The following is a 16353-nucleotide window of genomic DNA, read 5'->3' as shown; positions in this document are numbered from 1 at the left end:
TAAATACTAGTCTTATGAGTATAACTGACTATGTATATGCTGTTATGTTTGTTATGTACTAGTGAAGTGACGAGTATTCGTATATTAACATACGCATTCACAAGAAACGATTAACATTTTAATGAGCATGATATATGAGCATGGCAACAATGCTTGATTCATAGGCTCAAAATTTTTTGTATAGGTAGACTTTAACTCAAAGAAAATGTGGTTAAAATTTCAGTAAATTTGCGGTCAAAATTGGTTTTGACTGAATTGGCCATGTCTTTAATCTGCAGGTTTTTACGCTCTTGCGGTAACCTTGATTGAGCTGGCTGACTGATTCACGGGTTGGTCATACTTTACATGGGGTTCAAGCCGGGATCGAGAGGTACCCCTGTGTATGTTACCCCTGTTAAGTAACAATTAATACGTAAAAAACTGATAATAAAATAACGAAAAAAGACAATTACATTATAGTTAATTTTACGTTAAAATAATTGAAGTAGAAGTAAGGTAAATCTGGTTAGATTAAGTTAGGTTAGAGTGGCTGTCCTGGGGTGGGACGCACTTAGACCATAAGGTTCGAAAAACGGTAGGCCCATCCCGGGCCACTACTCCATGAACCATTTGGAGCTGTTTAAGAACGGCAGGAGTGCTTTGACGTCGGCGGACTTTAGATGGGAGACATCGTCAAAGAGAGGCTGGCTCAAATAAGTCCAGCTCTTCACCACTCCTCACCACTGTGACAGCTGATGCAGTAGTCGTGATACACTGCCAGGCCCAGGCGTTCAGCGCGCTTACCGCCCAACCAGCAGTTAGTCAAGGAAAATCAATTGGTCAAAACTAATTTTGACCAGTTACATTCAGTAATAGTACTTTTGACTGTTATTTCAGTCAAAAGTACTATTGTCGAAAGCCTGCGGTCAAAAAGTACTATTGTCGAAAGACTGCTGTCAAAAAGTACTATTGACTGATTTTTTCGGTTAAAATTATTTTTAACTGGTTAAGAGTTTTAACTGTAACATATACACCGACAACGCCCGTGAGTGTGACTGCTCATTGCACTCATCATTTATATTTTTATCTAAAATTTTGTTCAATACAAACGAACTAACCTAAATATCATGAACCAGATAAGCGATATGCCAATACACCTTTGATGATCAAATGGTATGAGATATTCTACAAACTAAGGAAGAAAATGAGTGATTTCGACTCGACGATATGGCCTTAATTCTGTGCATTCTAGTTGCGAAATTCAGTCTATTATCAAAAATACAACGTTTTTAAGAGGAACAGTTAAATTATTTTAAAGTTTTAGACATATATCCATTTAAAAGAAATCAAGCGGCAGGAAACTGTCCCCAAAAAAGAGGGTTAAGCCCCCGCCCCTCTAAGGGGCAATTTTTTGGTATGAAGTTTTTACAACTTGACAAATAACTCAAAGATGCAATTTTTTTTTCTTTATTACCATGATTTGTTATTTAATTTTATTGTACTATTGAAATATTTGTTTTATACCATGTATATATGAAATATATCAAGGTATACTAAGTTTAGTCCCAAGTTTGTAACGCATAAAAATATTGATGGTATTAAAAAAATTTTTGCATAGGTGTACATAAAATCACCTAATTAGACAATTTTCGGTTGCCCGTCTGTCTGTCTATCTGTATGTCTGTCTGTCTGTCCATCTGAAAAACGAAGCACGATATGAAGTTGAAATTTTTATAGCGTTCTCAGGTATTTTTGGTTGTCACTGGTTAGGATGTCACTGTCTTACTCGTCTGAGGGACTTCTCTAAGTCACGTTTGGCCATGCCAGTTCTACATTTCCTACAGTGTGAATAAATTCAAAATAGGAAACATTCAAAAATTGCTTTTATTGTAACTTATTCATGGCTCAATGTTATTATTTTCAATATTATAGAGAAACAATTAATAATTTCCCATCTCTAAATTACTTTCGAAAACAATTCAATGTTTTGAAAAAAAAATTATACTTCCTAGATAAAATTAAACCGAATAATTCTAATAATAGAAAACATTTTTAATAAAATTGTTTATAAAAATAAAAAATAAAATTTTTTTATAGGTAATCAAACAACCAGGAATTGGATATTCAATTATTAAACACTGCATAATTGAAAATAGAATAACTCAAGTAAATACATGTTTATTTTTCCACGAATTTTATGCTATTTTTATACAAAAAATATTTCATTCACTCTTTCACGTTCATAAATTCGATTTTGGTTCGAAAAAACACAGGATATTAGAAAAGTATAATTTTTCAAATATGTATACAACGTGTTCAAAAAGTTCGAAACCCTCTCTGAACTTTAGAAAATAATGATTGGAAAAAGCACCTTTAAGATAAAAGTTGTACGGTTTCGTTTGTATAAGGGTGACCTTGGATTTGACATTAGCCTTGATCATGAAGGTTAAGTCCATTTTTAAAAATGGAATTCTTAAGGATATATGAGCGTGACAACAATGTTTGATTCCAAGGCTCAAAAGAAGACGTTTACAACAAAATTTTCACCTAATTAGCGCCCTCGTGGGTAAACAGTGATGTTTACAAGAAAATGTTTCATAGAAATTGTTTATTTTTTTATAAGGAACATTTTTTACATTTAAACATCTGTTCTATCTTTAACGGTTTACAAGATGGGTCCTACGGATCAAAGGTCCAATTGACCTAGGTCATTTACGAACTCAACCTTACTTTTTACGCTCTGAGCACGCTATAAATATTTCAGCTATAGGAAATCGCTCTTCGTTTTTGATTTATCGTGTTAACAGACGAACAAACAGACATACAGTTGGACAGACATAAACCGGAAATGGACTAATTAAGTGATTTTATCTATACCAAAATTTTGTTCGTAGCATCAAAATTTTTAAACATTACAAACTTGGGACTAAAGTTAGTATACCTTAATATATTTCATATATACATGGTAAAAAAATAATTTTGATATGAAAAAATAAAAAAAAAGATCTATCAATGTATTTATCGAACCCATGGTTACCCAATACTGAGCTCCTTTTTAAACGCATGCTATGTCTAAATCATGATATTATTTGACCAGTATTATTGTCTTGAACGGGGATCCGATTTTATATACTGAGTCAGTAATTTTGCATCAATATTGTTGACAGTGCGAGGGTAGTCGACAAAGAGTTAGTTGATTTACAGATTATGGCGTTTGGAAAATATAGAGCGACACCAACGTTATTTTTCTATGCACGAGTTTTCCAGAATAATTATTTTTAAAAACATCGTCTTAAAAGCATTTTAAATAGCACTCTTAAAATATTGTAGACAATTTTTTTAATACTTAGTTCATGAGTACGTCGCATGTATAAAGTCACGTAGCTAGAAATCTGTGTAGGTGTTATTATAGTAAAACCTCATTAAAAAGGATTTGCTCAGGTATTCAAACAATTCCTGAAAGTGTCTCTCTTGTTTTCTAGAAAAAAAAGACGCTGTCTGGATTTATTTATTTATTTTTTTTTTTAGAGAGTACGTATTTTGGCACAAAATGCCAAGAAAACCATGAACAAGGCCTATAAATTTTGTATATAAAGAGAATTTTTTCATCCAAATATGTTTGTAATATAGGCAATTAATTAACACAAGTTGTCTAAAAATGTTCAACGAATCGCAACTTTTTACAAACCTAATAAGCTGCAAATAGGGCTTAAAAAACCTTGTTGGCGGTTTTACTGGAATTTTGAGGTTAAAATAACACATACTTGTATCTTTTTATACCCTATTTATATGAAATATATATCAAGGTATACTAAGTTTCGCCCCAAGTTTGTAACACCTAAAAATATTGATCTTACTACTCAAATTGATTGAATTATTGATAACTCAAAAACGAAAAGATATACAAGCTGAAATTTTTGTGCGTACTCAGGACCAAAAAAACTGAGATTGAGTTCTTAAATGAGCAACATAGGTCAATTGGATTGCGGGTCCGTAGGATCCGTCTTGTAAACTGTGAAAGATAGGGAATCATTCAGTAATTACGTGCTTACGTAATTAATGAATGGCCCCTGGAACAAAAGTTTAAATGTCAAAAAAGGTTTCGCACAAAAAAAAATTTTGTTTGAAACAAAACTTTGATGTCCATTTTCTCCAAAACTATGAAAGGTGGGGAGTTGAAAATTGCTGGTAGCTTCAACTGGTGATCTTTCGAAACCCTCTCGAAAAACGAAAAAAAATCTAGAAAATACTTCCGAAAATTTTCGAAAACCAAATATTGTGTGTGTACACATTATTTCAACGATTAACTCAATCAATTGTTTGTTTTCACTTGTTTTTAACCTCCGAACTAAAAAAAGAGGTGTTAAAGTTTGACCGCTATGTGTGTGTGTCTGTGTGTTTGTCTGTCTGTGGCATCGTAGCGTCTGAACGCATGAACCGATTTTAATTTTTTTGTTTTCATTTAAAAGGTAATTTAGGAGAGAGTGTTCTTAGCCATGTTTCAAGTACGAACTTAGATTTCCGTATCCGAAAAACTAACAAATTGGCGATGATCTTCAAAATCGATTCCAAAAATCCGCTTACAAGGAATAATTCGCATTTGATGGGGGTTTTTTAAATTTTGTAAATTTCACTTGTCTGTAATTTTATACATCTTTACATTCAGAGAAACTGCTCGTTTTAAAATTTAAAGAATAAAAATTCACGAATAATAAATCATTTTCAGGAAATTTGTTTAAACAAAAATTTAACAAAGGCGTTAATTAGTTAAGCTTAAATAACTAAATGAAAAACAGGAAAATTAAAATTAAAATTGAACTTGACACCATATTAATCTGAGGTCAACTATAATTTTGTTTCCAAAACAAAACATTAATAATATATGGGATAACAAAAAGTTTTTTAAATCCGATTATTTCATTCATACATATTATACGATTATATATATCGGGTGATCCATTTTAAACGAGCCCGACCGTTTTCGTTTAAAACAGTTCTATGCACATTTTTCAATGGCGTGAAATCATTGTCAATTTTCTAAAAAACACCCGCAACGTAAAAATAACACTCAGAAAATTCGCGAGCACAAAAAAATTGTACTCACACACATTCGTATGTCTTTCAACATTCAAGAAAATTTTCCAAAAAAAATTTTTCCCAATTTTCTTACATATTTTCCGTAATTTTCCATATTTTTTTCGTTTGAATATCTTATTTTCATTACTCATAGCTAAACGTAGCTTAAAACTAGCGTAAGCAAAATAAAACTGTTGGTCAAAATGATACAAAGAGGATGATTTTCCCAAGATTGTCTTATTAATTTCACTTTTTATGGGTAGCTTAATGATACTGGGAGTTGATCTTATAATATAGCGTTCTAAATTATTCCATTATAAGTCACAATTAATGTTTATTTTTATCCTATATTTTCTCGACTATTTTTTTTTAGCGGCTATTTTTAGTTGCCAACTTCAGGTTCATTATTTGATTGGCGTGAAACTTAATAATGTTTTAAGACTCCTCTTAAACATTCGTTGGTGGAAAAAAATGTTTATAAAGAAAAGCGGTTTTCCAGATAAGAATGGTTAAAGTTACATTTGAATTTCAAGCACTGCGATTATACTCTTTACGCTATTGATTTGAAATTTGGATATGTTATAGGTACTCATTTTCTACCTGTCCTGATTACTTTCATTTTTCGAAAATCCTGTTAATTTTCCCAATTTTCATTGTTCACATCCAGGTATAGTGAAATACGAAAAAGTACCTAAGTGTAAACAATGAAAATTGTGAAAATTGATAGGATTTTCGAGAAATAAAAATAACCAGGGCAGATAGAATATGAGTTCCTATAACATATCCAAATTTCAAATCGATAAATAAAAGATATAAAAGAGTATAATCGCAGTGCTTGAAATTCAATTGTAACTTTAACCATTCTTTTCTGGAAAACCGCTTTTCTTTATAAATATTTTTTTCCATCAATTAAGTTTCACGCCAATCAAATAACGATTTCATTCTATTATAATTAATATAATATACATAATTACTACTTTTAACTTTTTTATAATACTTACGGTTTTAAATAATAATAATAATAATGGGGTTTAACCTCCGCTTCTCTGACATATGCTTATTATTACTTCGTTCTTATCCAAGCGACGACAATGTGATCAATTCTACCGCCCCCATGATTATTATTTTAATTGTTCACACTAATTGAGCCCGCAACCTAAGTCTAAATAGACGACCGGTCTAAGGCGTTTGTCTTTGTCTGTTTGTCCATTTAGACTTAGGTTGCGGGTTCGAATCCAGGCAGCGGCAGTGTGAACAATTTATAATTTACGAGAGTGCAGAATTGATCACATTGTCGTCGCTTGGATAAGAACGAAGTAACCGACTCCACCCACATCAAAATGTAATTGTAAATATGTTTGTAACTAAATAAATAAAGATTAACAAGTAATGATGTGGGTGGCCTCTGTTATAGGCGTATATGTCAGAGAAACGGAGGTTAAACCCCATTATTACGGTTTTAAATGAAAGTTAACTGAATTTGTATTTTAATAAAAACCCATATTTTTTTAGATGAACTGTAGCAAAATTTTGATCGTGGCATCAATATTTTTAAGCGTTACAATCTTGGGACTAAACTCTATCTTTCATATATACAGAGTATAAAAACGAAACATTTAAAGTAGGTTAGGTTAGGTTATGTTATATTGGCTGTCCACGAAGGGCACACTTAGGCTATAAAGCCCATTGTGATACCACATAAGTGTTTTACCACCTTTTTCGGCTGATAATGTCATTTGTCAGCTACTCAATTATTTTCAGAGGCTGAGTGCACCTTCCTTCATGCATATTCCATGCACTACACCAACCCATCACAACTATCAATTAAATTAATGTGTTTTGTGACGCCGGGAGTCGAATCCGCTACCCTAGGCATACCACGGACGGAATTGGTTACGCCTTAAGCTACTAGAACGAGAACATTTTAATTAAATAAATAACATATTTAATAGTTATTGAAATAAATACCACGATACTCGAAATAAAATTGTATACTAAGAAATTCTATTTAAAAAATACAATTAAAAAACATTTTGCTACTGACGATGATTGCGTTGCAATCGAAATATCGATATTTAGCGACATGTAAGTCCGTTGTATGTTTTTTAATTGTATTTTTTAAATAGAATTTCTTAGTATACAATTTTATTTCGAGTATCGTGGTATTTATGTCAATAACTATATCTCAACTCGAAGTCAACAAGAATTCATCCTTATAAACATATTTAATGTTTTTTTTTTTTCTTCATTATGGGAAAAATAAATAAACCAGTAATTTAAATTGTTGGAAAACGAAAATATTTACTTGCTTAAAATTTTCTTGAAGTAATAACATATTCGTTGCAATTAGAACTTTGCCTCTTAGAAGAAAAATGTCAGATTCGATTAAAATGAATCGCCCTGTTATATATATGAAGTAACAAATTGAATGAAAATTTGAACATGGAGTCAAACATGTTGTAATGTAATCCAATATCAATAGAGAGAGCTAGTTGCATTAAATATTATGCATCATACATTCATATATTTTCCAGGAATAATCCAATACATATATAATAGGATACAAAACTTTGATTTTACAAAAAGCTTTTCATGTATTTGAAATCCACTAACAACATTTGTCAAATAAGTTTTTTATTTAAAAATATAATTTTATCCCACTATATACAGTCAAAATCCACGTTATATCGACATCGCTGACATTGAGCGCATCAAGCTTTTACAAATATTCAAGTATGAGTGAGTGTAAGTCATAGGACAAATTGTCACTAAAAGCATGTTACTTAAAAAGTAATTTTTATATACAGTGTTGATGACGCAATCGTTCGTTTTTATTTTACTTCATGTAAGAAAAAAAAATGATAGTCACTGATAGATATCCACAGTCGTGTATATATAACACGACTGTGGTGTCAAATACACATAACTCATATTCCCATATAACAAACACATACTATATAATGTTCTAACCTAATATGTGTAAAAATGTTTCAATTAAAAGTTGCTTATTTTTTTACATTTAAGCTTTTATTATATTTCTAACAGTTTACAAGATGGGTCCGTAAGACCCAATTGAACTCATATTCCCATATAAGACATGGTATATAATGTTCTAACCTAATTAGCGCCCTCACGACTAAACAGTAATGCTTACGAAAAAATACTTGAAACAAAAGTATGATTATTTTTTATAAGTAAAATTTTTTACATTTAAACTTTTTCCTATCTCTAACAGTTTACAAAATGGGCCCTACGGATTCTAGACCCCATTGACCTATGTTGATCATTTACGAACTCGACCTCCCTTTTAACGTCCTTAGCATGCTAAAAGAATTTCATCTCGATTTCTCTTTTCGTTTTGAGTTATTGTGATAACGCACGACCAGATACATAGAAATAGACTCATTAGATAATTTTATGAACACCTCTACCAAAATTTTGTTCCTAGCATCAATTCTTCTAAGCGTTACAAACTTGGGACTAAATTTATACCTTGAAATATTTCAAATATACAGGGTATAACAAATCATTTGTTATAAGTGTCATTCGTGTGTGACGGATTAATATTTGCTTCCTGTTCAGTGTTGTCCTATTAGAGCAGGCGCTAGCAGATTCGTTTGCAAAATATTGAGACCATGTTGCTGTAATTGCCATAGTTTTCGTTTTTTAAACAGTTAAATACTCAAGTCACTTGTTAGGTAATTTTACGTTAAAAAGTTTCTGATGATTTCTTTGTTAAGTTCGCCGATATTAACCGTTAAATATTGGGAAAAAGACCAAATTTAAAACATGTACGAGACAAAGACACATTCTGGCTAACTTGAGGAGATCAGGGATAAATATGCAACCTTGTATAACGATCCTCATATTTTGCAAACAAAATTTCTTCGCGCCTGCTCTATATTGACTTTTTAACTTTGAAAATTAATTTACATAATTCAAATCTAAATAAAAACTATAAATTAATTAGAACAAGTGAAAATAAACAATTGACTGAGTTCATTATTGATATATCCTGTATTCGCACCATACGTGAGTTTTATTGGAGGCGTTTCCACGGTAACGATACACTACTTTAATTATAGAATTGTATGGATGCATATATAATTTTATGGATTGCATTTATGACTTACACTGAAAATTTAATATTATTGTCTCATAAATTGTCTTAAATAAATTTTTATGATAATATTTGTACAATTTGATTTCTTATTTTCACAATTTTTAATGCATTAAGTTTAATTAATTAGTGTTTTTCAATAATTTTAATTTGACATTTTTTATAACATTAATTTGTAAAGAACTTCAAATTAATCAAAACAGCCTCCTTTATCGCCAAAATTGTTCAGTGGAAGCGCTGGCATCGATTTTATTGTCCCTACTATGACTACGCACACAACGAATAGACAATGTTGATATCAGTGCTTGAACTATTTTTATAAATAAGAAAAGTTGAAAAGAAGATAAGATGATTATTTTATCTCAAAAATTTCGAAAATTTTTCTAGGATTGTTTTTTTATTTTTTTTTTTTTTTTATCTACATGCTTTGAAATAAATTTTTGCATTCTTTGAATAAATCGAACTCACTTTTTACGTCATCAGCACGCTATAAAAATTTCAGCTTGATATCTCTTTTCGTTTTTGAGTTATCGTTTTGACAGACAGAAAACCGGAAATGGACTGATTAGGTGATTTTATGAACACCTATACCAAAATTTTTTTCAAAGCATCAAGATTTTTAAGCGTTACAAACTTGGGACTAAACTAAGTATACCTTGGTATATTTCATATACATGCAAGGTCTGATATTCAACACTGTCTATAAAGAGTTTTTCAACAATTCACTCAGTCAAGTGAAGTGTTGTTTTCACTTGTTTTTTATTAATTTGATAATAACAGGACTTAAAAAAAATAAATAAAAAATCCCACTTGCATTCCATAGAAATTAACTTTTACGTCATTAATTTCTCAAAATATATACATAGAAAAAAAAAATTTACTTTTAAGTCAAGGTCATATCAAAATTAAAAATTTTCTTGTCTTGTATGTAATATTTGAAAAATGTAAAAATGTGTAATTTTATTATAGTATGCTTTATTTTTTAGGCCTCCTTAGCATTTTCAATTTGGCGAAAGGATCCGGACACACCACATTGACTATTGGTTTCGGTTTCGTGTTTTTAAGGGTTGAGTCCATAAGAAATTTTGATTAGCATGATCAAAACTACCTTAAGGTAGTACTATCGGTAATAGACTTTGCATTCAGAATTTAATGAAACTTTGCATAGTTGTCCATTGTTATATCATAATTAACTAGTTAAATTTTTAGGGGCCTTCAGAGAACTGAAAATCTGAACGTCCAGTTTTGTGAAATAAAATAAAATCTGTGATTTCCCATAAGGATCAATGTTAAAATATCTTTAAAATATATTTTTTTCAGTTCTCTGAAAGTCCCTAAATATTTAACTGGTTAATTATGATATAATAATGGACAACTATGCCAAGTTTCATTAAATTCTGAATGCAAAGTCTATTACTGATAGTACTACCTTAAGGGCTCAAAAAAAATTTTAATAAGGGGTTAAAATTTCAGCTTATCTATGCAAATTTTTAAGAAAAAATCATTGAAATCGACATAAAAATACATATGCTCTTATGGAGAAATCTCAAAATACGACATATTTTGAAAGTTTTTGATAATTTTCACCAAACGAATGAAAAAAAAAAAAATTTGTTTATAGAAAGTAAACATATTAGCAATGCCATGAAAAAGAAAAAAACCAAGTGTCTCCATTCATGAAAGGGACGTACGAGCAGGGTAGATTTAGGGTTGAAATTATTTTTATCTTATTTTCAACTTTGATGATCGATTTTATTATAAATTCATGAAAGTAGACGAAAAATAAGAATAAATTTTCGATATCTGCCTTGGTTTTCCAAAAATCGAAAGCTAAAAAATTAATACAAGTTATTCGTACCGTGTGTGAGTTTTATTGGAGGAATTTCCATGGTAACGATACACTATTTTAATTATCAAATTGTATGGATTGCATTTATGATTTACATTGAAAATTTAATATTATTGTCTAACAAATTTAAATAAATAATTATGATAATTTACATCTGAAAAATAATATTTGTGCAATTTGATTTCTTATTTCCACAACTTTTAATGCGTTAAGTTTAATTAATTAGTGTTTTTCAATAATTTTAATTTGACATTTTCTATAACATTAACATGTATTGCAAATTAATCATAACAGCCTCCTTTATCGCCAAAATTTTTCACTGGAAGAGCTGGCATCGATTTTATTATCCCTACCATGACTACGCACACAACGAATAGCATAGATTCACTATCAAAATTGAAAAAATATTTATTTTATTTTTATTTTGTGCCCCCGCTACCATGCTCACACATCCTTGTATGAGCACGGTACTGTTTTTTCTGGAAAAGGCTGAAATTGTCTTCTGCGACGCTCTTATACTAAACTAGCAAGGACTCTAAATTAGTAAGTTAGTCTTTTTTATATAAAATCTCGGCTCAATAATAATTTTTCGAGTATTTTCTGGTTAGTAGTTTCATCGAAATAGAGACTCGAATGCGTATATTAAATAGTTTTTGAATTTTTATTTCGACAGTTCAATATCTCAAAAACTAGATATCAACAAATTTTAGTCTTAATTTCCATCGAGTGTTTACATGATCAATTCCGGGAAAGATAAGAAAGTCTGAAAAAAACCTTTTTCCTGTTTTTTAGCAATAATTTCAAATCACAAATTTTCTAAATTAAAATCTGAAAATATGCGTTGAGAGAAATCTGACATGCTTTTGAGTAACTGACGACTGAACGATTTTTTATCCATTTTTGTTAGTCAATTGCGGTCGGAAATTACAATAAAAAAAAGATCAAAACAAACAATTGATTAAGTTAATTGTAGAAATATCATGTATAGACCAATGTTGATTACGGAATCGTTTGTTTTTCCACGTCATTTAAGTAAAAGAGCGATAGCCAGCCATACATGCATGACTGATATTCTCATATAATACATACTATACAATGTTCGAACATTATTTGCGCCCTCATGGTTAAACAGTGATGTTTTCGAAAAAATGTTTCAAACAAAAGTAGTTTATTTTTTTATAAGAAACATTTCTTACATTTAACCTCATGTTTTATCTCATAGGTTTTACAAGATGTGTCCTACGGACTCAAGATCCAATTGACCTATGTTGCTCATTTACGAACTCGAGTTTTTCACATCCTAAGGATGCTATAAAAATTTCAGCTTGAAATCTCTTTTCGTACGAAATTTTCGGTTTTGAGTTATCGTGTTGTCAGACGGACAGACAGACATGCAGACTTGCAGGCAACTGGAAATGGACTAATTAGGTGATTTTATGAACAGTTATATCAAAATTTTGTCCATAGCATTAATATTTTTAAGCGTTACAAACTTGGAACTAAATTTTGGGTTGACACCACTGAAGACACCAGCCGAAGTAGATTAGGTAAATTTAAATCTATTTACGTTTACTTTTTTTAGGTCAAATTGTTCTCCGAAGTGTACAGAAGAAGCCTGAGTAATTGGACAGACGGACTCGGCCGGTCTGGAGTGTCATCAACTGATTGAAGGTGCCAAGTTTTTCTTCTAGTTTTCTTGGCATGTACTTCTTCCTCGAAGTCCACAGAAGAAACCCAGGTGATTGGACAGGTGAGTTCGATCTTTAGGAAAGGTCTGGAGTCTCTGGTGAAATTCAACTTTTCTGCCTTACAAGCTATTGGAAATTTTTTTCTTCTGATTTGCTTAGTATTTATTTGTTCCTCGAAGTGTACAGAAGAGAGGTGATTGGGGAGGCGGCCTCGACCTTTTTGTCTTTTACTATTTTGGTTGGTAGAATACCAGCCGCTGGTAGTTTCCGGGGCCCTTATATAGAAATATTTATGCAACGAACAAAATTTTGGTGTGGGCACAATAGCTCACAAACGAAAAGACATCGAGCTGAAATTTTTATGGCGTACTAATGCGTGAGGCTTAGAACGTAAACCAGCAACATAGATCAATTAGGTCTAGGTCCATAGGACCCATCTTGTAAATCGAAAGGGGCATCGAAAAGTTTAAATGTAAAAAATGTTACCTATGAAAAAATGTACTATTTTTGTTTGAAACATTTCTTTGCTTTCTCGTGAGGGCATAAATTACGCTAAAACGAAAGTTTCCATTTTGTCCAAAACCATCTAAGATAGACGTTTGTTGAATAACATGAAGGAGAAAAATAGAAAACTTTTCGAAATTTCGAAAGGGTGGCCAGAAAATTACCAGTTTATTTGACATAAATGTTTTTATTTATATTTTTTTAATTAATCTATTTTATAAAACAATACAAGGTCTGGTATTTGACACTGCCTACACAGGGTATCTCAACAGTTAACTCAATCATTTTTTCACTTGTTTTATTCGCATTTCAGAAATAAATCTAGATCTTATTATATCGCCCAAAACTGTCCACATACGAACGCCTTAAAGATATCCATACAACCTTAACAATTCTAAATAATTTACTTAATTTTAAGGGAATAACAATTGGATCTAAATTTCGATTTTTGCCCCAGTTTTTTGTATTTTATAAAAACGTATTTCGACTACCAAGTAGTCATCATCAGTAAGAATTAGCTACTGCAGTCCGCCACCAAATTAGCAAAGAGTAACATTCATAATAGGAGTAATCAAGACTAGCTAATTCTTACTGATGATGACTACTTGGTATTCGAAATACGTATTTATAAAATACAAAAAAAACTGATCTAGGAAATTGGGGCAAAAATCGAAATTTATTTCGAAATATCCTAGAGTTCTCATTTATTATCTTCGATATTATTTATAATAAAACAAATTGGATCGTTTATTTGTTACATAGATAGTGGCTCTATAACCTTTAAATATTTCGCCTTTTCTGGTAAATTTTGGATGAATTTTTTCCAACTACAAATATCATTTTTACTGTACTAAAAACATCGTTAACTTTAAAAATTTTACATAACTTCACTTTGGCTACTTCTTATTATGATTGTGAATGTATAAACGTAATAAATACGTGAGTGGATAACTTTAATTTTCTAATATTTCGACAATCTGTCAAAAAATACCTTTATCCCAAAGATTTACATGAATTTTTCAAACCTTTATTTTTTTGCGCTAATTTCTACAACTATGTACGTGCAATAAATACATTGAAAGTGGCCGTATAACCTTTATTTTTTAATTTTCTCACAATCTGTCAAAATATAACTTTTCTCTTAAGGTTTGTATGAATTTTTTCCGATATAAAAATTATTAATTTAATTTTCCTGTACTAATTTTTAAATGACTGATTTATGTAAATAATTTTTTGCAAAGTCAATAGGACAGCAGGAAGCGATTATGAATCCGTCACACACGGGTGAGATTTAAAACAATTTTTTAATTGATGAAGATCTCAAAAAAATTCCACTTGTTGCATTTCAAAAAATGAAAAAATTTTTACCGTAACATATCTCAAACAATTTCTCAATCCTCAAACTATCTCGTTATGAATTTTTTAAAAGCAAGGCCACTTATAAACACAAAATTGAAAATTTCCTTATTAATAAATCCTTGGCATAATAAATTCAGTCTGGTCTAATTATTAAATAATTTATATACTGGAATCAAAAAATGCAAATTTTAAAATCCGATTCGCGTGATGCAAAAAAAAATAACACCTGTAATATTTCTTTGAAAAAAAATTAACATATACCACACAGGGCCGGATTAACAAGTAGGCAGAAAAGGCAGTTGCCTGGGGCCCCCGATTTTAGGGGGCCCCCAAAAAATGAAAAAGACTTCTAAAATTTTCTTACAAACATAAAATTCTAGAGAGTGAAAGGAAATATAATCAGAACTGAAAATAAATTTTACTCAAATAAATAAAACTCAATTGGCCGCATTCAAAAGGCGACGACCGACGAACTAGACAAAGTTCCTAAAAAGGACATTTCCGACTACTTTGACAAAACTTATAGTCATTTGTATAAGATTCTAATGGAAGATCAATTAGCCGATGTATTTCCTAACACAGAAATAGCTCTTCGGATTTTTTTAACATTAATGATCACAAATTGTTCTGCCGAACGATCCTTCTCGCAATTAAAAAAAAATCAAAGCTGCTGAAAGAGCTACAACGCGACAAGAGCGATTCGAGATGTTAGGTATACTTTGCATTGAGTCAGATTAAGTTTGTATTTTTTAATCGAAAAAAGAAGGGAACGGGCGTGAAAAAAGGGCCCCCAAATTGATGGTTGCCTAGGGCCCCGTTGAGGATTAATCCGGCCCTGATACCACATGAAATTGTTTTAAAAATAAAGAACGTTTGGAAATATTGAATTTTTAATGCCTTAAAAGGTATATTTAAAGCCTATGGCATTTTTAACATGTCTTGAATTATAAGAAAGACCTTTTGTCTTCATCATGATACCTGGAGACATCACAACACATGATAGATTTCTCTCAATAAAACATAAATACAACCCATCCTTTATTTCCGTCAGGTATATTCCACATTAAAAAACGACCCAAAAAAGATAATTTTCGAAAAAAAACTTACCATTTCGGCGTGAGTAAATCCGAAAAGGATTACTAGCGTACATGCTATCGAAACGTACGTAAGCTTCAACATCACAAAAAATTTATACTCAAAAAAAAAAGTTCACTCAAAATAAAAAAAATAAAAATATATTTTTATTTTCTAAATTATTACAAAAAAATTTTCGCTATCTATTTAAAAATGCACTTGTACACATAAAAAATTAAGAACAAATTTTATATTATTTATTTATTTAATATTTAGATATACATTTTTTTTTTAGAAGGATTCGAACATTGTAGATTAGTGTTTTTAGAATTTTCGAACAGATTTTTATTGAAATCTAAATTAAATTTTTTTTTTAAAAACTGATGTGTATATGTTATAAATAATATGATGTTTTGGTATGCTTTTAACAAAAAGATGTCTTCACTATGTACTCTGTTGACTACTAAAAACGCCTCTCAGGCTCTCTGTCCGTTTGATCAAATCAATGAATACGAATGTAATGTATTTTAATACACAGAACTCAACTCTCAACACACACAATCTCAGACTACACTTGGTGTATTCGATTCAATGTATATCGTGCTCGATGCAATGTTAAAAACACCTACAGTTTTAGGTTTTAATGTATACTTAAATATACACAGTGCTGCCAACTTTTGTCATATTCGTATAATAAACATTTA

General features: G+C 30.6%; 1 protein-coding gene across 1 annotated transcript in view; it reads right to left on the bottom strand.

The window, feature by feature from the left end:
- Positions 1-15805, bottom strand: part of LOC123302706 (syndecan) — an 83514-nt gene extending 67709 nt beyond the window's left edge. The window contains exon 1 of the mRNA XM_044885752.1: positions 15683-15805. Coding sequence (XP_044741687.1) covers positions 15683-15754 — 72 coding nt within the window. The 5' untranslated portion in view covers positions 15755-15805. The remainder of the gene's footprint in view (positions 1-15682) is intronic.
- Between the last annotated feature and the right edge of the window lie 548 nt (positions 15806-16353).

Source organism: Chrysoperla carnea, chromosome X (assembly GCF_905475395.1).
Source record: "Chrysoperla carnea chromosome X, inChrCarn1.1, whole genome shotgun sequence".
NCBI classification, from domain to species: Eukaryota; Metazoa; Arthropoda; class Insecta; order Neuroptera; family Chrysopidae; genus Chrysoperla; species Chrysoperla carnea.
This window is presented reverse-complemented; position numbering and strand designations above follow the sequence as displayed.